The sequence below is a fragment of the Drosophila grimshawi genome, unplaced genomic scaffold (genome assembly GCF_018153295.1).
Source record: "Drosophila grimshawi isolate 15287-2541.00 unplaced genomic scaffold, ASM1815329v1 contig_545, whole genome shotgun sequence".
NCBI classification, from domain to species: Eukaryota; Metazoa; Arthropoda; class Insecta; order Diptera; family Drosophilidae; genus Drosophila; species Drosophila grimshawi.
Window position 1 is genome coordinate 424736 of NW_025063357.1, and position 25859 is coordinate 450594.

General features: G+C 37.7%; 3 protein-coding genes across 3 annotated transcripts in view; 1 reads left to right on the forward strand and 2 right to left on the reverse strand.

The window, feature by feature from the left end:
- Positions 1-578: 578 nt before the first annotated feature.
- LOC6569965 (chromatin-remodeling ATPase INO80) overlaps positions 579-25859 on the reverse strand; it is a 54346-nt gene continuing 29065 nt past the window's right edge. Inside the window, exons 10-15 of the mRNA XM_001996220.3 lie at positions 20957-21115; positions 20290-20392; positions 19737-19876; positions 17598-17889; positions 2816-3052; positions 579-981 (exon numbers count right to left, since the gene is read on the reverse strand). Coding sequence (XP_001996256.1) covers positions 728-981; positions 2816-3052; positions 17598-17889; positions 19737-19876; positions 20290-20392; positions 20957-21115 — 1185 coding nt within the window. The 3' untranslated portion in view covers positions 579-727. The remainder of the gene's footprint in view (positions 982-2815; positions 3053-17597; positions 17890-19736; positions 19877-20289; positions 20393-20956; positions 21116-25859) is intronic.
- On the reverse strand, positions 8879-9799 carry LOC116806031. Its single transcript, XM_032741804.2, has one exon. It carries the CDS (start codon positions 9685-9687, stop codon positions 8908-8910), a length of 780 nt encoding a protein of 259 aa, XP_032597695.1. The 5' UTR covers positions 9688-9799; the 3' UTR covers positions 8879-8907.
- Positions 23877-25783, forward strand: LOC116806030 (putative serine protease K12H4.7). Its single transcript, XM_032741803.2, has 7 exons — positions 23877-24108; positions 24173-24354; positions 24419-24654; positions 24721-24952; positions 25013-25185; positions 25248-25526; positions 25587-25783. The coding sequence occupies exons 1-7, from the start codon at positions 23896-23898 to the stop codon at positions 25691-25693; spliced, it is 1422 nt and encodes a 473-aa protein (XP_032597694.1). The 5' UTR covers positions 23877-23895; the 3' UTR covers positions 25694-25783.

Consider the following 25859-nt stretch of genomic DNA (forward strand, 5'->3'; position numbering starts at 1 on the left):
TGAATTTTATGGCTATGAGTTATACCTACGTGAACTTATATTCGAAATATAATGTCTCGAAGTATAGTAAAAATCACGAATAACGCAATTTAAAAAATGATGCAATCTTAATAGGAATATTTTTACTTTACGAACCAGAATAAGAGCATAATTTTGTGTTGGCTTGATAACCTACTTTCAATGAAATATACAAAAATAGCGTTAACTTAATGCAGTGCCGATAAATTGAACAATTTGTATGAACAAATATGAACACTGAAATATGTAAACTGAAATATTATTTTTTTTTTCTGTTAGGTGACCACATACTGCGGAGACTTATTATACTTATTGAGACTCAGTTATGCTCCATCTTACCAGATTCTGCGTGACTTCAACTGCATTTATCCAAGAACTTCCAAGTACAATCCATTTGTTTTATGAAGGATAGATACTCCTATAAATTACCGAGATATTTTGACACGCAAACCATTTTGAAAATTGTAAGATTCTATATATTTGAATCACATTTGCAGTTATCAAATTTGCAGCTAATTTAAGACTGGGAAAACTGAAGAACATTTAAAACAAATGAATAATATTTTAAAATCATACATTTTATTAAACTTGTCATGAGTTGTTAAATCTTTTCAAACTAAGCTGAGAGGTATAAATGCTATTAACAAAGACTGCATCACAAATTAGGCATATGCTCCTTGTGAATACGTTCGCAATGGAATTGTCTAAGTTAATCGAGTATTCCGGCGCCACGTTCACCATGCGATGTGGGGCTGGGCGCACGGCTGGTGGCCGGACTGCTGGCTGGCGGAGTGTCATCCGGACTGCGGCCAAGCGGTACCAGCAGTGGGCCCATAGGTCGACGCGCTCGAGGTGCGCCGCGTGATCCTCGGCTAACTGGCATCGATGTCTTCGAGCGTGGGCGTCCTGGTCCGCGTTTGGCCAATGAGGCAGGTGGGGTGCTCATTGTGCTCGGATATGTATCTGTAAAGATACATTTTATGAGCGGAATTAGAAATCATTTTACGACTGGGTGGCTTAACATAATCGTAATTAATGTTAATGAACGTTAGGCTGGCGCATACCTTACTATATACTACAAATGGAAATGGCAACATTGTCGCTAATGCTCCTGTCGCTTGCGTCCGCACGTTTTGGGCACGTCCTGCTGCCTCATCTGCATTTTTGCAAACAATGTTGCATTCTTTTGGGCGCACCAGTTGTGGTTTTCTTTAATTGCCAACCAAGCCCATATCGACACCAATGCCCTCGTACAGCGTACTCAATGGCACTTATGCAACATTATGCTAAAATACCCTATTAACAGGGTTACAACGGGTTATGTACTGTTCATTTTATTAAATGAATTATTTTATTTGTTTATATGGCATCTATGTACATGTATATAAGTCCGTCCGCTTTTTTCATATTAACTATGCATCGATTGATAGCAGCGTTTAAATGCCAATGCATCTATACATAACAGATTATATTAAAGATAATTCTGAATCGATTGATATTCACATATAAATGCAGGAATCTATACTTATTTGGTACAGAGCAGCTCAAAGTCGATCAATCACTTGTTTCTCTTGTTTTTGCTTTTGTGATTATGACTGCATTTAGCAGAGAGAGGTTTAATTCCGTCACGTGTTGTCTGGCGCTGCCAGTAGCATACGCGTTCTCCCCTTAACAGCCGGCACACACAAACACACACATGTACAAACGTGAACACACATCATCATTTCGGCTGCGGGTCTGAGCATTTAAGCCGATTTATTCAATTATCATTTGTCGTACAAATTTGACATGTGCGCTAACGTGTTTTTAACTGAAAATTCGATTGGAAGTTGCACCAATTCGTTGGCAAATTTCCATTGAATTTGCCTGCTGGTTGCATTAATTTTCGGCTTTAAGAGTGAGCAGCTGTTTGCATAATTTAAAAGCGGCGGGCTGCTAATTAGTACTTGTGAATATCGGCTGTGTAGAAATTATTATTAATTCACTAAACGATTGAAACGTGCCTGGGTAATTATCTAAAGCATTACTTATTCGGTAATTGAATTGTATTCGAAAGATATAACGTAAAGAAACAAGAATGCCATTACATCGAATAAAAAACAAAAACTTTCTTGGGGTTCGTTATTTTAATGTATACATTGCAGATATATCATCCGAACAAGGAATAATTATTTTTTATTTAGATAAGGATGCTATCAATCAACGCTGGCAAGATTTCCAAATGCACACCTACTCAAGAGGGCTTCAATAAAAGGCACTTAGGAAGTACTTTGGAATGCCGCCAAGCAGACGATAAAACACTATTAATATTAACAGAGCCGGGGGCTGTTTCTGCTTCAGTTCCTGTTTGTACATCAGCGTAATGCAGCCAGATGCAAATCTTTGAACAAATATTTGGCCTGACTGCGTGAAGTGCGAGCACACCGAATATCAGCTAAAAGGGAACAGCAAATGCCAATGAATCTGATGATATAATGAAAGTGGTTTGTGCTGTGCCAAAATTGTCACGTACTACAAGTGAAGTTCTCTCTCCCACCCCTCCCACACTCAACCCCTACAGAAAAATGCGGGCAGCCAAAAATGAAAAAGGCGGCAGCGACCACAAAGTGCCACTCAAGTGTGCCCAATTGTTGCCAGAGATGCAGCATACATGTGTGTGAGTGAGTATGTAAAGAGGCAACGAAAAACGTGATTATGTCGGCGATTAGCGACAAGTGACACTCGAGACCATGTAGACGGCGTAGGGGGAAGTACCAGGAAGAAGCCGATCAACAAAACAGACACTGGCTGCACTTACCTTCTTCGAGCAGAAGTACGGAAGGGCCACTTGCAGCCTCGCCACTGACTACTTCCTGCTGCGGTAACGGTGATGTGGTCGTTCCACCAACAGTCGGCAATGTTGGCGTCGGCACGCGCTGCAGCGATCCATGGCCACCACCGCGTCTTGTGCTGCCACGTGGTCGTCCTCGCCTTGCACCACGAGTGTGGTGACGCCGCCGCACCGACGGCATACTATCAAAATCGCCCAGGAAGTCTGCAAGAAAAGAATAATGGGTTTTTATTGGGGTATTTATACTATGCCAATACCAAAGCCAAAAATTGTATATTCGTCTGCCTGTCTATCTTAAGTTGTTGCAGTTGTCAAGCTAGTCACGAAAAATTTAATTTTGGCTTATAGCTTCATCAAATATAAGTTTTTCCGCAAATCGCCAAAATGATGAAATATCTTAGGAGTTTTAAAAACACTCACTTTGGGTAGTGTTTCAGAATTACAACATCTTCGTCGCAATTTAAGAGTCAATTATTGTAATCAATAAGGCTCTTTTCAGCTGCTAGGACATTTATCAGTAGTTAAGATTCGAATGCAACATTCTTTATTGTTGGTTTTTTATGCGGTTTCGATAAAGCAATTGGCACAAAGCAACCACCATTAAAACAATCAAAGCTCGCAGTAAACACAATAAAAGAAGGAAAACTTATACACTATTGCTGAAATGTTGTTTAATTTACTTGCAAATTAATCTAATTTTGAGCTATAAAAATTCAGTTCAACGACAGTAATTATTTATATTAATTTTGTATAATTATGCAATTCTTTACTAAGGATAGTTATGAAGAAACTTTATGGATACTTATTATTTGACATTAGTAACTGAATATTGACATTATTATCCTGTAGCTATTTAATAATAATTCTGATTAAAGAAACTAATTATTAGATATATTCTGGTACCTGTATAAAAGTGCCATTGAACTAATTGGCAAAAATGTGTTAACATAATTACTAAATAGATAATACATTGTATTGACATTATATATTGACAGAACTCAACTTAGTCAAAATTAAGCTGCTGCTACATAAAAAATAGAATCGAAATTGAAAAAGTTGTCTTTTTTTTTTATAAATAGTTTATAAATATTCAAAAAAAGGCATGAAATTATAACGTTTTTTTTTTAATAATAAAATATGAATATTTAAAACTAATATAAGTAAGAAAAAAATGTAATGTGAGAGTTCTGTGGAGTACTTTGGAAAATACACTTTTTATACGTTGATACCGAAGATAGAGACTTGAAACGTGCAGCACATACTGGTATGTACCCGCGTCAGATAAAGTATACACATTGGAGTGATACGTCCACCAGGGGGCCAGGAAATCGATATTCGCAAATCGATAAGGCCACATATCTCCCACAATTTTAAGGCTACAGTCACCAAATTTGCTTAGAAGGTTGTTGGCGATGTTCTTCAAAAATATGCATATGCCACGCCCACCTCCGCCGCCACCAGGCTCCGCCTCTAAAAATTATAAATGGCTATATCTTTCGCACTTATTGAGTTAGAGCTGTGAAATTAGGTATGTTACTTGTAGCCGCCTTCAAGAACCTGCGCCCGTAATCGCCAATGTGGATGTTTCGGGAAGTGTAAATCGATAAACTCGCATATCTCCCACAATTTTAAAGGTAGAGTGACCAAAGTTGGAAGGAAACTTGACGGTAATCTCCTACAAGGAACGGTACATAATTTTCAGACGGCGTCCACACCCGCCACCCCAGGAACTTCAGCCCTAGAAATCTGAAATGCGCATATCTTCCACAATTCGTATGCTGTCATAAAATTTTAAAAGTATGTTGCTGATAACTCGCCCAAGAGATCGAAAAGAAAACCCAAAGCTATGGTCGCCAAATATGAAAAGTGTATTGCTAGTAACACCCTTAAAAAACCCGGAAAAAAATTTTTGGACCATGACTCCCCCCCCTCACAATTTTAAGGGCACACATCTCCTGCAATTTAAGAGCTACAGTTACCAAAATTGGAACGTAGATTACTAAGATTGTGCTTCAAAATTATTTTTGACATCGCCCACCCACCGCCTCCAAAATGCTCAGAAGCATATATCTCCCACAATTTAATAGCTCAGTTACCAGACTTGGAAGGAAGATTATTAGGAACCTTCTATAATAATTTTTTGGCCACGCCCAATCACGCCCTTAAAATTTCCAAACATCGAAGGATCGTTTGTAGCTTATCTATCGCAGTTTGAAAGGCAAACTTGCACAGTACTCCTTGGCTAGACCCACCCAGTTCTTTGTTATTTATTATCCACTGGAATTACTTATGGGATCAAAGTATTTCCCAGTCGGTTACACCCAACTGCAAAGTTCGCTCTTGTTTTTTCCACATTTTGGAAAAATGTACCCTGAAATAAAAAAAAAGAAAACCCTAGTTTTTAGGTTTTAGAAATTTACTTTTTTAATAATGAAGTGAGTTACCCTTGTCGCAAAAGTCTGACGATTATTTTTCCAGAGTTCAACTTTATCAATCAAAGTGCAATTTCGATTTCTTTGTAATGTAAATATTAATCTAAATTTGAACACTCTATCTCAATCAACATTCAGTCATCACTTTCTCATCGCCAATCACCCACTTAGCTGCACTGCTACTGAAAAGCTAGCTGCAATGCAATGTGTGTCATGACCATATTTGAACTTACGTGATACATTTTCTAGGCACAACACAATCGCAAATTCAAGCAATGGAACAAGTCTAAACTGTGACTCTAGCACCAGGGTTCAAGCACTACAATGTGTGCATATTTTATTTGTCTATTGCAGCTTAAGGAGGTTGGAAGGTTTTTTGTGTTTGGTATTTCTCCCTTTTGCTTTGCTTAACTTGAAGTTAACTGTAAATTGCATAAATAAAACAAACTCAACAAGAATACAAGAGACGGGCTTCAGAAAGCAACTCTAACTAACAACTGATGGCAACAATGTCACTGTTGATTCTGTTGTTGTTACTCTGGTTGTTAACGTTGTTGTTGCTGTTGTCGCAACGACGACATTGCCTGGCGCTTGCTATTTTGGTATGCAATGCAAGTGCAGCAACATCGTTGCATTCACAATCCCGATCAACATCATCATCGTCGTCTCGTCTGGTCTGGCCTGGCCTGGGCAAATCATTATCGACATTGTCTCGTCAGTCGAGTGATCATCATAATCATCATTGGATGCAGGCAACAACCGACAATTGAAGCCGCTTCTCGGTTGGCCCCTTTGTGGCATTGTCAACAACTTTGGTAGACAACTTAAAGCAATTTTTAATGAGACTTCAGCTCGCTTCTAGCCCATCGCTTTAGCTTTTGTTACACTTGCGCCCAAAATCGAGAACGAGTGCCAAATTATTGAATCGCCTGTCTGCCTTGTCTGCTGCCATAAGTTTTATCAATAATATTCAATCCAAGGCAATCGTTTGCCAAACTCAACCCATTCATTGGTAATATTATTTGGGCAATTTGTTATTTTGATTGCTGTAGCTGTTGCTTTTGCTTTACCCATGTATTTCGGCCAAATGTTACGACAAATGTTTGCGACGCTTCTCGGCATTGCAGGCAGAACGAAAAATTGTCTAAAGTTCGCTTTTTAGCATATTTCATTCAGTCATTTCAGCTACCGATTTGGCGCTGGGGTATGCTATGAAACATAAAATCAATCAATATGTCAATTGTTTGGGGTAGTTGGCCCTTAGCTGAATTGTTTCATTTATTCAAGAATACTATTTTTTGTAAGAGAAAATATATTGAAAGTAATTTAAAAGAATAATTTCGAAGCTTATATGAACGATTGTAATGTCTGTTGTTTGTATACCCTGAACACATTAAAAATGGGTAATAAAGGAAAAATAATGTTATATATATATCAACATGAAATGGCGAGTCGATCTAGTCAGGTCCGTCTGTATGAACAAACGGATCTCTGATAATAATACAATTTTGAATATAAATTCTTGTATAACACGCGCTTATCAAGTATATATATTTTTTAATCACCAACTACCTCCGTTTCGGTTATATCGATATTTAGTGATTAGCCATATCATTATCCTTTATGAGAAACCGGGGATGTCACTTCAAAAGTGACCTCATAAAGTATATATATATTATTGATCAGAATCAACAGCCGAGGCGATATAGCTATGTCCGTGTGTCCGTCCGTTCGTCCGTATGTCTGAGACTATAAGATCTCAGAGACTATAAGAGCTAGAGACTTTAAGTTTTGAATGTAGGTTCTCGTATACCCGGCGCAGATCATGTTTACTTCTTTGAATATCGATACATTTCGATTTCCGATAGCAACAAATGCTACACTTTTAAAGACAGAATCTTCCATTTGATACATAATATGCATATGCATATTATTGATCAATTGCATCATCATTCATAAAGATCGGATAAGAACGACCCAAGTTATAGTCGAAAATATATTATCATATTGATCTCATTTCTATCAGCAGCCGCAAGCATTTTCTGTATGCATTAATAAGCGAGCGCAAGTGTGAGAAAGAGATGACATGATATTCGACGCGAGCGTCAATATGTTCTTATGTGTATTCTGCAGGGCTACGTTACCTACGATTGCCTGTACATACGATTACCTGTATATATGTTGGTAAATATGCACGTGCTTGTAGCCAGCCAGTTATGATCAGGTCGGGCTTAAGAATAAACACATTCGGTGCAATCGTTTTTTTCTCTCTACATTGCCTGTGTTTGCAGACCTGCTCACATTTGGGTGTACAACTTTTTAAAGGGAAATTTGCCAATAAACAAATGCAGCATTTATTTAACATCTGAGTTCAGGGTATATCGTAGTCGAGCAAACTCGCCTAAAGTATTCTTACTTGTTTCTTCACGCTTTATTTTCTATTTTAATTATACGTGTCCGAGAATTAGATTTTTGACTAGTTAGCACATATTATTATTTGGCATCACAACGGGCCAAATATGTCCTAAGTATGTCAGCCCATAGGGCTGACAGCCGACTTAACCTAACCTAACCTAACCTAACCTAACCTAACCTAGCACATATTAAATTCAAAATCAATACAGTTAAAAATATTGCCTTTTTATACTGTTATGTAGATTACCGATTTTAAATGTATATAGTCTATTAACATAGACGATAAATAATTATCTAGCGCAAAAGCTTAAAAAATTAATAAATATTTCTTAAAACTCAAATTGCAGTTAATAGTTTTGCAAATTCAAATGAGTAAACTTAAATTGAAAGGTGCCTTGGGAGATGCTGTATAGCTTCGCAGAATAATCGCGAATTATTCAATGGTATATCCTTATATAAATAATAAGCATATTCGTGTTTGTTTAGTGGTTATTATGCAATTATTGTTGCGAAGTTGCCTTACGAACTTGTTTCCCTCAAATTGTGCATTAGCAGGAAGGTAGAAGGTAACTCAAGCTACCTGGACTTGAACAACTTTATACATACACAGATTCACACACAGACACGCACCACACATTTCTTTACCTTCGTATAAGGAACATGGTGCACACATAATCGGATTTTACAAATCATTCATTCAATTATCTAATTGGTTTGACTGATGATCATTTGTGAACCTTGATCCTAGCCCGGCCAGCTAAAGTCAATGTGACGCATGTTTGTTACGCTTGATAAGCAGCAATTTGGAGCTGGCAGCGAGTCGACGCAGAGGGTAAGGGAGAAGGAGCGGAGGTTCTGGAGGCACAATGCCATTCTTTGCGGCTGCTCACCTTTGACTGTGAGACTCTAATGCGCCTGCCATGACAAAGTGCATCTTGGACTTGGACAGATTTAGGCGCTTGAGATTACTTTTGGAACTGTGACTGCGAGTGTGCATGTGACTGTGGATGTGGCTGCAGCTACCGTATAAGCCGTTAAAGATATAAATTGCAATTTTTAGCGACTTTGCTCAGCCAGCTGGCAAATTGAAGATTGCAAATGTAGATGTAAATATAAATAAGATAAATAGCTATTCTTGAAAGTATGAGGCAGTGGTGCTTTTTAAGAATACTCTAGGCATGTCTATATCTACATTGAATTTATTCTCCCAATTCACATATAGAAGTACTCAAACTCCGGTCTGGACACTGGCTTGGAGAGATAAATCAAACGAATTTGATGCAATCGCCAGCCACGTGTCGTAAATTTTTTGCGCTTCGGAGGTGGCACTTCCAGTGGTCCAGGAATCTTGGCTGGTATTGGACAATGCGGTGGATTTGGCGGCATTATGTGTGGCCTGGCCAAGCTAAGGATGCGGGCCGTGGGGCGTGCGGTGAGTGCAGATGGGCGTACGGGAAAACGCAGAGTGGCCCAGAAATCATCTTGGACTTCCTTGTTGGCAAAACAACAGGGAAAAAAAGGTCCTGGAAATGGCCGACCCTTATCGTGGCGTGGTGGCTTGCCCCAAACAATTACCGGCGAGTAAGCGTAAAATGGACGTTCGTACTCATGCTTCGGAGTCATTTTACGTTCTAATGGCTTTGATAGTGCCTCCATTTTCTCTATCAAATCTTCCATTGGTATTTTGCGCTTCGGACGTCCACAGGGCAAATATTTTGAATTACAGGGTAATGGCTCTGGGGGTACCACCTTAAGTTCTTTGGGCATTGCTTTGTTCATAGCCCACTGAAAGAATTTTTTCCAATCCTTTTTTTTCATGGGTCCTGGCTTTCGCCAACGTGTCAGTTCGGGTTCTACTACCTTTATGCAGCGCCGTTTGGGTTGCGCATTGCGCTCGCACCACTCAACCCACGATGGTAAAGGTTTTTCTTCTTCCTCCATGTTAGCCTTTTTATCATCACCGGCCCCGTCCTCGCTATCGTAAAAGTCCATTTTTGCAAAAAGAAACTTTCAGAATAATATTGTCTGTGGAAAACTTGAAATTTTGTACTTTTTTTTTTTTTTTTTTGGTTAGCTTTTAAGCATATGTTTTTCTCCTAGGCTTATATATGGAATAGTAAAATCTAAAAACAATAAACACAAGGCATACTATCATACTATGAGCACTTTGAAAACAACTTTTATTTTCAAATAACAAAATAATCATCGGCTACTGGCATTCTTGGATTAGGGAAAATTCACGAACCATATTGAGCAGACCCATACAGTATTTGTCTCCGATATTACTTTTTTAATATTAATGTAAGCCTATACTCTGCTATTGGGACTCTAACAAAGATAGTTGGAATATTTTATATATATCTCTTTGCGACGTACATGTTCAAACTAAGGAGTAAAATAATAAGTTATAATATCAAGTTCGAATTCTTATTTCCAGAATAACAATATATAAGTAAGCAAAATTTTAGCTGTTGTATATTAGTATTATAGTGCTTTGGTACTAATAAAGGACTGTCCCTCAATTATTTCTGATAAAGAGGATTTTTCAAGTTGTAGTGAACATTTTTGGCTGCGAATATACAAGGATCCAACGGATAAAAATTAAATGGCACAATTGTTGCACTTCATCGTTACATCTAATTTATTTCCATTGATCCAAGTACTAGGCAGCCACACAATTGTCATCTATGTGGCTGGCTCAGGACCCGGGAATTCGGCGTGGACAGAAACTGGAGGCGTACCAGATGCTCACGCCATTGTCTTGCAGTCATCGTCCGGCGCCTGGGCGGTTTCTCATCTCTTCTCATAATTGGATAGGAGCGCGGTCGAGCTAACTCCATAACTTTTCTGGAAGGTTTGAATTTAAGTGCGTTTTTTGAAACAGGGAAACGAATGATTGACCAAAAATCAACCTCTAATGCTTTGTGCTGAAAACAGCAAGGCACTTTTGGCTTTTTTGTGGGCCTCCCAGGCTCTGATTTCGGTGGTGGCCTCCTCAGCTGCGGCCGATAGGAATGCTCCTTTTGAGGTGATGCAATATATTTGCAACGTTGTCGCGTTGGTCGACTCAGCCTTGTTAGATGTTCCATCATTTCTTGTTTTTTTTCCCTATCAGCATGCAATTTGGTTCCGACATACATGAAAAACAACGGTGACTGTGAATCCATTTGGTGTATCAGAAGCGGGTTCGCTTTTGGTTTTGTTTTGGCTTTCGCTTTAACAGCGGCCCAATCGTAGAATTTCATCCACTGTTCCCGATTCATTGGTCCAGACTTTTGCCATCGCGTCGGCGGCTCAGGCTTGCTAGCCGCCATGAATCTGGACTTTGGCTTCGCATTGCGTTCCGCCCATTCTTCCCAACATGCCCATCTGCTTTCCATTATGCTCCACAAATTATTTTTGCGTAGTTGGCCGAAATTTTGTAAAAACAAAGTCAAAATTTATATACAAAAAAATTGTTTTTTCTATTTTTTTGTTTGCATTTTGTGAAATGTTGCAATAACCATTTTTATCAAAATGATTTTAAAGTTTATTTAGTTCTAGTTGAAGCAGAAGACACATGGATAACTACACTCCATCCTTATAGTAAGTAAAGAAGTGAGTAGAAAACTACAAGTATATTTCTAGTAAAATGAATGGCAATTAAGTGAATCTAAATTTCTCGAAGTCTTGTGTTTTTTATATGTCCGTTCAGTTGGCAATATTTTGCTTGTAGTTGTTTTTGAGGCGTTGCACAAGTACTTCTTTTTACAGCTCAAGAAAGTCAAAAGAACAGCTGCTGCTTCACATTGAGGGTTGCATCATTAAGCAAATGTAGCGTAAAATTGCTTTTGTTTCCGCCGCCAGAGCCTTTCGATGGCATATGTAGTGTCGATTTCACACATGTTATGAGCACTCTGCGGTCGAGTACTAGTAACGACCGCCTTCAGATTGATGACTTTGAACTTGAGCGCGTTTGTCCTTAGAGGAACAGTTCCGGCAGTAGGCGAACCAACAGGAAGTGTCCCCGATCAAAGGAAAAGCAAAAAAAAGAAGAAAACAAAGTCTCGTGAATTATTAAAATTCTTCAGGTTAACACCACGAAATCAAAAGCAAGAGCCAAACCAAACCAAACAAGAAACGCAGACAAAAATCGTGGTTTGACCAGGTTAGAAACTGGCGACAACAAATCATGACAACGGTTACCAACAAACTGCCGACGACAATAACCACGACGACGATGGCGATGGTGATGGTGGCAGCGACCGCTACAGCGACGGCGATGCACATCATCAAATGCAACACGCGGCAGCATGGACGATAATGAAGATGGGCGACAATGCCAACTGGCCGCAGCAAGACGGCCAGGTAAACAAACAGACGACCAACGACAACAACAACGCCAAACAACTACAAGAACGTTAGAAAGGTACGCGCACAAAGCACACAAGGCAAAAAGTGCGATCGATTGCAATGCGCACCGAATTTCAATTGGGCATCGCGAGACCATAAACCAAAGACCAAAGAAGACCAACATACAACGGCAGAAGCTTTCGTAATGGATGGCCATGGCATTCGGGAAATACTTACAGCTGCTATTGATGATAAAACAGCACCAAGTACGAAGACAACCCGTGCCAGTGCCAGACCAGTTAGAGCAGAGATCAGTTGCCAGGCGTTCAGTCGGACAATGACTACAAAAGGAATTGGGTTATGACCTCGAATGCGTGTCGCCAAAATCGATTGGCGTTGCAATGCGATGGGAAGCTCCTCCGATGCGGTCGGGAGTGTGTGATTGAGCCGTTTACATTGTGCATTAGAGTGGGTGAATATGGGACATACGGGGCTGAGTTTTGTGATGGTTACTTTTCCATCCAGGCAAATAAATGAAAACACGCGCAAGCAATTTAAATACTTCAAAGATTCTGCCAAGCGCTAAATATCTAGATATCAATTTTGATGCACCATTTAAACGTAAGTTTTATGAGATGTGAATTCACCAGGTATCTAACTTCAGATGATGATTTCTTTAATCCGTTGCAAAATTGTGTCCAATTAAAAAACTTTATTTTATTGATCTAAGACATAATAATAAAAAACGGATTGAGATTTGAGATCCTGTCTTTATTTTTGAGTAATATTAGTTTAAAGCTTTGTTTCTTACATCTTTAATTTTTATTCACTATTAATTTAATTCAAGAGATTAATGTTTACTAATTAATAAATAGAGTTATTAACAAAAATAAACAATAATCTAGTTGGATCTGTGCCAGATGTTTCCAATTATTGTTTTTGCTATATAGTTTAATAATGTTCAGTTACTCTGAGAATGACAATGTATAGAAAAATATAAGTAGACATAATTAAGGACATATACTCGTAGAATATAACTTTGATTGTTGGCCAAAGTAGCAGTTACGGTTTACCCGATAACCAAGAATAGTCAGAAGAAAAAGAGACAAATTATAATTACGTTTTAAAAAATATTTACAGATGTGTTTGGTGTGGTACTGAATACCTATGACTACCTGAGCATTATATGAAAAACATTATCTCACGATTTCAGCTAAATGACAAAATTCTCGCATTTAAATTAAATAGAATCGAATATGCACTGCCTGGAAATATCAAAATCAAATTCTTTTGAATTGCGCTTGGAATTTAATTATTTTTATTATTTATTTGAGCACTGCATTTCGTTGGAATACTTCACATATAAATATGATTAGCCAATTTAAGTCAAAACCACTTTAATTATAAAGTTTGAAATCAAATAGACAAGTGGCAACGGCGACTACCAATCCGAGCGATCCATCTACGATACACATTTTCGGATATTTATGTAGACGAGTCTTTGCCAGTATGGGCTTGGTGCTGGCCGGGCACGTACTTGCTCTGGGCGCTATGGGGGCCAATAAGGTGTAAATTTATGCGCCAGCGCCAGTTAAGAGAATCAGTCGACAACAATGCAACAATAACAACAGACATCGGCCAGCAACCATTAGCAAAAGAGCCTATGCAATTTATTGTTAATTTTTATAAAAGCTCAACAAAACGCACATTTTTCGTATGCCTTTTGATTGGCATTTTTTTGTTGATTTTGTTTTGTTGTATATTTTTTATCTTCATGTGCAATCGAACAGCATTTTGTAATTATTTGTAAGCTGTGTGAATTTTTGTGGCCAATCAGCGTTTTTGTTCGCAGTTTTGATTTGCAGCCAAGATTTCAACGTAATTGTATCTCATGGCTAACGCGTATTCTATGAGATTTATTTATTGTTTTTTTTTTTCACTATTTGCTGCTTATGCTGTTGTTGTTGTCGTCATGTTCTTTGGGAGTTTTGCACCTTGTTTACAACTGTTTCTTTAATTAATTATGTATCACAAGCAACACTGACAAAGTGGACAAGGATTTGTGATCAATCTAATGAATAATGATTACTCACTGTGCTACATTTTTCGATTGGGCGTTGCACTGCATTTACTACAAAGTATCTGGATTCGTATCGGCAATGTCTTCAACTGGCGCATTGAGAAAGTAACTTGCAAACTCGGATCAAATGCAGTGGACACGCGTCCATTTGAAAACGAAACGAACTTAAACGAAATCAATTAAAAAATTGTTTTTCCCGGCTTTATTACACAACAGAAACATTCAGTGGTATTGCAATTTGAATGCCTTGCACGCTTTGGCCACTGCCAACTAACTACTAAGTACCTAACCAACCAACCAAATGATTTGTGCACTGCCTCCAGTATGTTAAAATTAACCCACATTTCTGGCGCCGTTACTGGGGAAATGGGAAAAATTGTTTACAACAAACAGCAGCAAATGGCGGAAAATGCAGCGGAGATGCGAGAAACATAATAATAAAATAAATTATACTGTATAAAATTAAATGTGCTAAAATATGCAGTAGACAGAGGAAAACGAAATGTTGTTATGGACCGCATCAAGTGTTTGCTGTGGAATGCAGTTATGTACAGGTGAGGCACGCGTAGCTGGATTAACTCAAGTCTAGGGTTGAGCACGATATGAAGGCAAATGAAGTGGATTAATTGTAATAACAGAGACAACACATTTAAATTGAATATATTTAAATGAAATAACTCTTTAAATGTGTTTGTATACACAGAAAGATACAAAAAGTAAAAAATTAATTCAAAATAAAATGTTAGATTTATATTTAAATTAAAAAAAAAAATACCACACAAAATCAACTTTAAGAGGATTCTGAACTGATAACCTGATGTGTCAATAGTATTGATTAGAGAGTACTTGAGAATATTCATGTGAAGAATAATTAGTGATACAACGGAATGATCTAGAGGGAAACAAAAAAATGAAATTGGCAGATCAACTCAACGTTTAGTAACGTAGAGTAGAATAAATATCAACCATTTGGATTTTTCAGACTTATTCCAGAAAATCAAAACCGGTTTCTCAAGACTTTTGTCCATATGATATATTATTATTATACATATATAAATATATATATATTGATATATTCTTATATATATATATAAATATAAATATATACGATATTATAATAATTTACGATAAATTGTCGCTTCCGCGATTAGTTAACATTTAAAGCCACAAGTGAATACAAAAAAAATCTTTGCTTAACAAAATTGGTTGAATATATCAAAGCATTTTTTTATTACTTACACTTATAATGTGAGCTCTTTAACCATGACAAGCTCGTTTCCAATTTTGCTTCTCATGACAATTTCTCATTATGGCCTATAAGCAGCAATAAAATGTCTGTAGACAAAAAAAAAAAAAACAAATCTCAAAACTGCAAAAGGTAGCCACAATTTATGTAGCCACAACACGTGAACCATTGATTAAATTAGATGTATTCATTTGCCAAGCCCTGCAAAGCTACAAGCAAAAACCAAAGAAATGGCACATAAAAAATATTTATGAGCGCCTCGTTTTTTTGTGGCATTTTAGTGCATAAGCCAAGCAAACAAGTTACAGCCAAATCAATAAGCCGAAAAACATTGCAAACTGTGCGACTGACTAACTGACTAACTGCCGAACTGGCTGGCTGACTGACAAGCGAGCCGCATTGGGGAACATAATCAACTGGCAGCAACAATTTCCAGGCAACGAATGATATTAAATTGGGTTGCGTACGTGGCTGGGAAATGCTTAACAAAAACGGTGGCCAATCCAAATGAATACGTTATCAACGACAGTCAGTTACAAATACTGCCAAAATGCAAAAGTTAACAATCGAATAGAAGATGTCTTGTATTTTAAATGACAAATACATTTTAACAATTCAGTTTGAAATATCTAAAATATGGAATAATGTGGAGCGTTTTTAAAAATTCAGAAAGGAATCATTTATTTTTGAGTATTTTTACAAATATGACATGAACCATGGTAATAACAAAAATCTTAAATTCCTACCAAATTTGGTTTTTTTTAGCTCTTTTAGTATCAGGAAAGTCTAAGATACGTCGATGCGGTTGATGACGATTAAGAAAAGTCCATTTTCTTAATATAGAGTCGGAAAAATATATTCTTTAGTCTGGTTCATGTATATCTATATTTGCACAAGTTTACTACACACTTTTATGGGGTACAGGGTATAGCAGCAAAGACAAAGACGGCCACATAGAGAAAATGAGTTGCGTTTGGCACAGCAACTCCGGAAATTGAATTGGAAACCCATCTGTGATGCAGCTAACCAGGCAAGTTGTTAGGCAGGCCAGGCAAATGGCCAAGTTAGCATTCACAGCTTACAGTTGGTATATAGTTGTTTTTGTTGTTGTTGGGCAGATTTGACTTTAACAACAAGTCGAATCAGTTGACGTTGCACTTGTCGCGATTGAACATCAGTTTGTATTTTATTTCGCTGTGTTGCCTACTTTTCAACGTCTTGTACTTTCGATTGGTTAATTGTTAAACAAATTAAGCAACAGTTATTCGAATGCAAATCGAATGCAAGCCTTGTCTGTGGCTGCCTCTAACAAGTTGCAATCACTGATTGCTGTTGCACATCCCACATGTAATTTGCAACTCATAACAACAAACAGGCCAAGTTGCTTAGTCCAACTTGTTCAGCGGGCCACAGACCACATTCTGCGATGCACATGTCTCGCTCTATGTGCCTCGGCAATCGCCTTAGCTTGTGATTGCCAAATAATTTGAATTATTAATAATAAAGTGATTGGACTATGTTAAGAATTTCAGCTTATAATGCAATAAACCGCTTTATTTACACGAGGTCGATTAATGTATCATTTTAGTTTGTAGTTGCCGAGTTCGGGCAAAGGGTTTTAAAAAAACCGTAATTATGCCTTAGTCGAAAGAGCGCGACTAGAATATACCGTAAGCCCCACTGATATCGACTAAGATACGATTAAAATATAAAAAAAAAACACATTTTTACTCTCGTTTCGATATGCTGTCTCCATTTCACACGAAAAACTTATATGTTTCTTATCCGATCTTGCTGAAAATTGTTGATAGTATATAAGTACATTATATATTAAAATTTGCGTTTTTGCTGCTTTCGAAAGTCGATATGTCCGATAAACAATCAATAAAATATCAAATTAACTTGATATGCGCGTGGTATACGAGAAGTTATGTCCTAAATTTAACTAGCTCTTTGCCCATATAGATGGACGACCGGATGGATAGGCCGACTCTGCTTTTAACACTGGTCATAATACAGTGGTCAAGAATATGTTATGGAGTTGGAAAGAAGCATTCCTTCTGCCTGTTACACACTTTTGTACAACCCATTCAGTGTACAAAAAGATGGAATAAGATATACCACAAAAATATATTGAAAAAGTTATTTATAAGAATTTGTATAATAAATACATTTTAATAGCGGGAAATGTGTTCATAGTATATACGAACACCATTAAGAATTTTAACTCGTATAGGTACTTACTCATTGACTCCGTTGCTGGACTATCACCATCCACCACTAATGCCTCATTATCGGAATCGTTATCAGCCTGGGAGTGTTGGTGTTGCTGCCGCACACTTGTCGCACCCGGCACATAAGTCTCATGGCTGAGTATTTGGTTGTTGCTTTCTGTGCCGCCACTGGACGTGGAGGAGGCAATGCCTACATCAATGCAATCCTCGTCCACCTCCTGTTTAATGCGCTTTGCAACTGGGCTGCAACTGGCTCCATCATCTTCAATTGCCGGTATCGTAATGCCACCCATATTAGCCTCCTAAGACAAATACAATAAAATTGAGTTTAATTGCTGATGTAACAATAAAAACAATTAGCATATTTATTAGCAACGGAAGTAAGATAACAACAAGTATCGCCTTGATATCTATTTGTTTAGGTGCGGTCTACCCTAACTAACTGGTCCGAAAAATGTTTAATTTATAATTTATAGCAATCCCAGCGCTTCTGCTCTTATTGTTGTTCTTCTTGTTGCCGTTGTGTAGTAGCCATACTATAATTCGTGCCAAACAGAGACTTGAGTTATTGCTGAGCGTTAGCGGGCGGTAGACTCCTAAGTGGGTCGCTTTTAATGTTTTGACTCTGTTCGACCTGGAATACTACATGTGAAAGGGATGGGAACATAATACCCATGCTTCAGGGCCTGGCCCGGCACACAGGGTAAATGTAAAAAGATTTGCATAAAATTCAGATTTCGCTGGCAATTATCAAGATAGGCAACACAGTAGCAGATTTTATTAAAGGTGATTTGAATAAAATGGAATTTTGGGTGTCTTATAATCCTTCATTTGGATTGGTTGGGGTTTCGTACTTAGGTATATAATATCTGGTACTTACATATTCGATGACTTCTAAAAAATGAACAAAAAGAATCAGTCTTTCAATTCTCTTTTCCACGCTGTTTCATAAACAGGTCGCAGACAATCTATGTTAACCTACTTTAACCAATGGAGCATACTACTCTACCTACTAACCAAACTACTTTGGCAACTGTGACACCAAATGACTGTAATCAGTTTCAAATGAAAAGTTTTAATTAAAAGCCAACTTTGTTGGGCAATGACACCTGACCTCAAACTTAAGCGTACTAAGTGGATAAATTTGAAACTTGAACTTCCAATTGACAGCCAGACGATGTAGAGAAAAAAAGATGGCTGCGTGCTCATATGCTATGGTGGTATATGAACTTGAGTGCAGGCCGCTTCCACTGCATTCGAACCGAAGCGCAGAGAGTCTGAGAAGATGAGGGAGAGACCTGCGAGTAGAACTAACCAAAAACGGAGAGAAATGAAAAGACAAAGAGGCAACAGACCATAATCAGTGTTCCATTGAACGCACAAAATCATTTAGCGAAACCGAAACGAAAAGAGCCGACAAGAGCCAGCAAACGCAAACTGCACCCCACGAGCCCATAAGCCCACAAGCCCACAAGCCTACAAGGCACTTGAAACTGTTTTCCAAGATATGGACAGAAGCAGAAGAGACAACCAAGTTGGCTAAGGTAAAGTGTTTGCTTTATTTGTACGTACGTATGGGGACGTAGGGTAGACAACACTTGGATGAATGAATATAGGCAAGAAATAAAAACAGCAGTAGATCCACCTTGAATATGCTCAAAGCTGGCAGCAAGTTCAAAGCACGCTACGTAACAGACCAAGACAAACTCGACGATGAGTTGAGTTTTGTAGCAAATTGAATTGTCTTTGCGTTTCTGTTGTTGCTCTTGTTGTTGCATGAATCACGTGACCATGACCACCATGCAGTGCCCAAGTAAGAACAACAAAAGATTCAGACTTGAAGTCTTATCCAAGAGACTGCAGCTGTACCTGTATATGGCCAAGCTGCAATTTGAACTTCACTTAAAAGATCATTTACTTTCATTGAGAGACTGCGGAACTTGTCGCTTCGTGTAACGAGTGTAAACTTGGTCTAATAACTGTCCATTAACAGCCAGTCAGATCATGCGTAAAGGAGCAAATTTTTGGTACACGATTTAAGGGTCAGATAAAAAGGCAGCTTTTTGCCTCAAGTCTTTGGATTTACATAGCTGTTCTTTTTCCGTTTACTCCAACAATTAGTGGCTTTTCGCTTTTGTCGTGGACTTACCTTATTTGGCTTGCGTCGCTTACGTTCATTTGAAGTTGCAGCTGGCGCTGATGTTATTACAGTTGCTGTTGCTTTTATTGTCGGAATGGGGGAGGAGGAGGCGATCTCCTCTTTGACCTGCATACTGGCTTCCTGTCGATCTGTTGGCAAACAAATTCAAATTCATTTATATTACATAGTCCAAATTTATAAATATAAGTAATTATGAAAACTAAAAGCGACAGTTTACTGACAAAAAATGTTTTTAATTTTACTTAGATATTTTTAAACATAAGACTTCAAAATTTTTTAAATTTACAAAACTATTTAATATAGAATATTTTTAAACAGGCTATGATGTGGAAATCAAACGAATATTCTGAACAACCTTAATAAATTAATTATATACATGCATTTGGTTATTTGCGTTTTTTTTTAAGAATTAGAAGTACATAGTCAGCGTATTTGTGAGTGAAATTAACGATCTCAAAATATACTGTATTCTGGTAAACTTTGCAACATAATGAATTAAATTTATCACCTCATCTAATTTATCTAATCACAATCAACTTACATTTCATTTCAATTTCTTCATCATCCAATAGCAATGAAACGACTTCTTTGGGCTTGAGTGTGTCGGGCTTGAAATTGCCGCCACTTATAACCATGCGTTGTATCTGGAAAAAAAAAAAAACACAATAATTATGAAAAAACATATGAATGAAAATGCCGAAAATATTGAAAGCGAAGCGCCTCAGGAAATGAAATGAAACACGAATGGAATAGCGCCTGGGGCTTGGCATAGACTTATTTAGCTTCCGTTCTGTCGGTAGTAGCACTTTAATATGATAATGAGGAGTTGGACAATTAAACTAATAAATGCACAGAGATTAAAAAAACAAAGCACTGAATGAGTTCTCTCATAGAATACTTAAAGGCGTAACCGAAATGTCGCCTAACCAATTGTATAATTTATTTCCGGTATCGTTTTACCCCTGTTATTATATCTGCCCCAAACAATAAACGTCGTGCACATGTGTTTCATGTGTGCGGCTCGTGTTTCATTCAGTACTTTTTAAAAAGGCGCAACAATGCGCCAGGCAACTGCAGCTCAGGCATTGTAGAAGTCCACGCACGTGCCTAATATAAGGCAGAAGAAAGCAAAAACAGCAAGCGACTTTTTTTTGTTCGCTTTGCTGAATAGAGTTTTGCGGTTTCCTGGCCTCGAGTAATTTTCTTACCTCGCTCTTTTCGCGCGCCCGTTGTAGAATTCGCTCCTCGATGGTGCCCTTGCAGATGAGACGGTAGACTGTTACCTGTTTGGTCTGGCCCAAACGATGAGCCCGGTCCATGGCCTGTTGGTCAACGGTGGGATTCCAGTCCGAATCGTAGAAGATGACCTGCAAGCAGAAATGTAAGATGATTTAGAACTGGTGAATTGAACCTTGAATAAACATCCGTTTACTAGCACATAATCAAATATATCTTAGACCACTCAAATAAGAATTGAAATGAATATGTAAATGTACATTTGACACGCACATCCTTTCGCAATCCTTTTGATTATCAGCGCTGCATATTAAATGTGGTTACGAGTATTCAATAATCCACTTTGTCGCGTCACGAATTCTACGCCTTTTCTGTTATTTCGGCTCTTTCGACTATCTACTCATTTCACTCGGGACCTGTGCAGACTGCAATTGGGCTGCGCTTCTTCAAGGGTTGCATCGAGACTGCCATATCCGGCAGCAATGAAACTAATTATATTGAGCTCAATTTAGAACACGTGTTTTCAAATCATACATATCAGGCGTAACCCATTTCACTGCTCTGTCGAAATCCGTTTCCGTTTGAATGATAGCATTTGGATATCATTGGAGACGACACAAAAAGAATGAGACTAGAATTTGGTTGAATATTTAAGATGATATTAAATCGGCGCAAGACAGAAATAAAAATCTTGAAGAATTTTTAATGCTTTTGTAAGTAACTAAGTTTGTACTTGTAGAGGTTTGTCTTATTTTACTAATATTAACATTGATGTAAAGATCTTTTATTCGTACTTGCATTAGTAATGCAAGTTGCATTATAAATTACGTTGTGGATCAAGTAATAAACAAATATTAAAGCAAGAAAAAAATATACTATTTATGTATATACGTACTGATTTTTATTTTGGTGAGTAAATGAGCGTGAATAATGAAATTTACATTTTATATTTAAGATCGTGTCAATTGTTAATTACTGCAAGCAACTTTTATTATTTAGAGTCTAATTAACTTAGGAAAGCAGTAAATAAACGTAGCTTAGTAGGTGAGGCTACAACAATATGTTATCCTAATTCATTTAATGTCAATGAGAGCGAGGCTCTTATGTGGAAAATGGCAAATTCACAAGTAAGAATTGTACACTAAATAAATTAAGGTTTTAGGATACTTTTAAAGTCAATCAATGTGAATGCAGAACGGACTGCAACTTAAAAAATAATTGTGGGGCCACTTCTACTAAATGGTTGTAAAGTTCAACACCTATGGGGCTTGGACAGGTTATCACTATTATGGCAAAAGCAGACCAGTACAGTAAGTGGAATTGAATGCCAAATAAAGTGCAATTTATAATGATTACATTCAACAGAAATCTAAAAGTTGACCACCTGCAATATTTGATAATGGAGCAAGAATTGAACTGGCATATTTCAAGAGGTCACAGTCCCTTGCCTAGGGAATTCCAAGGTCAACTTAATGGGTTGTATCTCTGCCGGAAATATGGTAACTTAATTTCGAAGGGCAACCCTGAGTTAATTGATGGTGTCGGCTCAGCTTCCGCTACGCTTTACTGCAGGTTGGAATAGTCTAAGCTTCAAACACAAAATCAAAATGTGCAGTGGCAATGTCGCCCATATAATTGCAACTAATGTGCACCATCGTAAGAAAGTCTTAAAGTAAAATGAATTCATTTGACTTGTTAATTAAGACTTAAACTTTTTAGCATATCTGTGATGTAAAAATTATGCAAATACGTGATTGCGGTTGACAGCAACAAATATGTCGGATTCGGTAAGGTGCTGAAGCAGCTCAATAAAAAAATACCAGGTTTAGATAATACGAATGATATTAGATTAACCAGGGATTATTTTAATATATTTTCTTTTCAAAGATTAATTATATAAATAACTATTTTCAGGTCGTAAATATTTTAATAAAACTTGCACGTGAGATCTATGTTTCAGCCATTTGGCAAGAACACACCATTTACCACATTAATTACAGAATATTAAATACAATTCGGTCTCATGCACATCTTTGACAATACAAAAAGAAAAGTTGACGAGCTCAACGCGCTATATGGAGGTCAAGAGCACAAATTTAATAACATTTAATTCCCGAAACCCGAAGATGATCCCTGGATATGGATCAGCATTATTGATGTGTGTGCGAAGTAAAGAAGATTTTCAGCAAAGACAGAGTGTAAATTACAGGAACTAACAAATAGTTTGAGTCCATTTGCTAAGTTTAGGGCACAATTCGCTATTAAAACTTTTTGTTGCTAACAAATTGGTCAACAGATTTCCCAAATTGTAAGCTCGAGCAACCGAAACCAATAAATCAATAATTTCTCGATTGCAAGTAATTGAAAGTGATTCATACACAATAATAATAATATAAAGCATGCTGCTCGGATCACCGATAACAATTATTAGTTTTCGAATTTAAGTATTGGGTGTATTAAGTATTCTTGCAACAAATTTTAGGAACCCCCGAATATCTTATATTTATATATTTGATTATTCACATTAAATGTAAAACTTTCTAAAACTTAGGAAATGGGTAGGAAATTAATATTCGAATTTTAATAATGTACACTCTTTTAAGAAAAATTATAAGGGAATCATTATCGTAAAATGACTTCAAATACATGATATAGAACCGTATAAACATTAAGGTCCGAAGTAGCCTAAGTAGTGCAGATAAGGCACCGCATGATATTGACTTCGCTTTGAGTTTTCAGGCCAATGCCTTAATAACAGTATGCTAGTAATATTTACAACCTCTTGTGCGATTTTCTTACATAGATAATACCCTTATTAATTGTGCGATAAGAATTGACGTTTAGCTAAGCAACACCTTTTAGTAGTGCTCGAAGAGTGCTTTCACCTACAGTAGAACTGCAATTCACAACGATGACATACCACCTAGTCGGAATTACCCTGGTTCTGCTAGCATTAGGCCAATGCGCTCAGGCTGGTGACAACATATTTCAGCGTACTTTCAAGCAACTGCACGGAGAGCCTCCTTTGCCTGCGAACCAGAACAGGGCTGATGTGGTACAAACCTTGTGGATCGAGCAGAAGTTGGATCATTTCGATGAGTCCGAAACACGAACATGGCAAATGGTAAGCGTCAAGTGTTGTATAATAGTTCCCAATCGATTATGAATCACTTACTTACCCAATCTAGCGGTATATGTTGAACGATGGGTTCTTTAAAGCCGGTGGTCCCATGTTCATTTTCTTCGGCGGAGAATGGACCATTTCCCCAGGCCGCATTACAGGTGGTCACATGTACGACATGGCCAAGGAACACAATGGACTGCTTGTCTACACTGAACATCGTTACTATGGCGAAAGCCATCCCTTGCCGTGAGTTTTTTCTTATCAAAAAATAATTTTTGTAAAGTTCCTCATGAATTTATACGTCTTTCAGCGATTTGTCCAATGAAAATATACAATATTTGCATGTAACACAAGCATTGGCCGATCTGGCACACTTTATAACCACACAAAAGACAACTTATGAGGGGTTGAGCGATTCCAAAGTCATTATTGTAGGCGGTTCCTACTCGGCTACGATGGTTACTTGGTTTAAGAAGATCTATCCGGATTTAGTGGTAGGTGGCTGGGCTTCCAGTGCACCACTTTTGGCTAAACTGAACTTTTTGGGTATGTTATATATTTTTACGTACAACATTCTACCTAACTTACAATATTTTCAAACAACTTGCTTAGAATACAAGGAGATAATGGGACAATCCATAACCTTAATGGGCGGAGCTGACTGTAATAAGCGTATTGAGAACGGCATTGCTGAAATGGAAACTATGTTTGCCACTAAACGAGGAGCGGAGGTCAAGGCTCTGCTGAAGCTCTGTGAACATTTTGATGTATACAGCGATCTGGATGTATGGACATTGTTCAACGAGATTTCCGAAATATTTGCTGGCGTTGTGCAGGGACACTAGTAAGTATGAGTTCAAACAGATCCCAAAATATTGCTTATGTTATGTTATTCAACCAACAGTGCTGGACGGATTGAGGGTGTTTGCCAAAAAATCATGGCAGAAAGCTCTGATCTCATTGGAGTGAGCAAGTATATACTCGATGAATTTGAAAAGAGCGGTGACAAATGCAACGATCTCAGCTACGATGCCATCACTACCGTTTTTTTGGAGTCAAGGTACACAGGAGGTCCCAGTAAGTATTTAAATCGATGGCTTGTGCCATTATAACTATATCTCTGGATTAACATTTGACAGTGCGTCAGTGGTTATACCAGACATGCAATGAGTATGGTTGGTACCAGACCTCAAGTTCCTCAGCACAACCCTTTGGCACCAAGTTCCCTTTAGCATTATTCACGACAATGTGCGCCGATCTTTATGGCTCCCAGTATACCAACTCATTTATCGAGAGACAGCTGGCAAACACAAATACATACTTTGGGGGCATGTCGCCTAATGTGAAAAATGTGTACCTAACTCATGGCCAGTTGGATCCCTGGCGTGCTATGGGCATTCAGACAACAGTTATACCAGGTGAGATAATTGAATAATGATATTCAAAAACATTATATAATCATTTTGTTGGCTTTACAGAACATGCACACTGCAGTGACTTCGGTTCAATTAGTGACAAGGACACCGCCGAAATGCGTGCCTCGAAAGAACGAATCGCTGAACTGGTTCGCGAATGGCTGAACTAAAATTGTTGTCCATTTAGGTTTCTAAAAGTGGGCTTTATTGTAATGTAATAAATGAGCAAGCGGAATTTTTATTCAGTTGTTCAACTGTAATTACCTGCGATTTGACTACGAGTGAAAATAAATGTTTTTCAGCATTTTTTTTGTTTTTTTTTTTTGTAGTCACCAA

Coding starts and splice junctions, on each gene's coding strand:
- LOC116806031 (XM_032741804.2), bottom strand. CDS start 9,687: ATGGACTTTTACGATAGCGAGGACGGGGCCGGTGATGATAAAAAGGCT.
- LOC116806030 (XM_032741803.2), top strand. CDS start 23,896: ATGACATACCACCTAGTCGGAATTACCCTGGTTCTGCTAGCATTAGGC. Junction 24,109..24,172: donor AAACACGAACATGGCAAATG/GTAAGCGTCAAG, acceptor TACCCAATCTAG/CGGTATATGTTGAACGATGG. Junction 24,953..25,012: donor GGCGTTGTGCAGGGACACTA/GTAAGTATGAGT, acceptor TTCAACCAACAG/TGCTGGACGGATTGAGGGTG.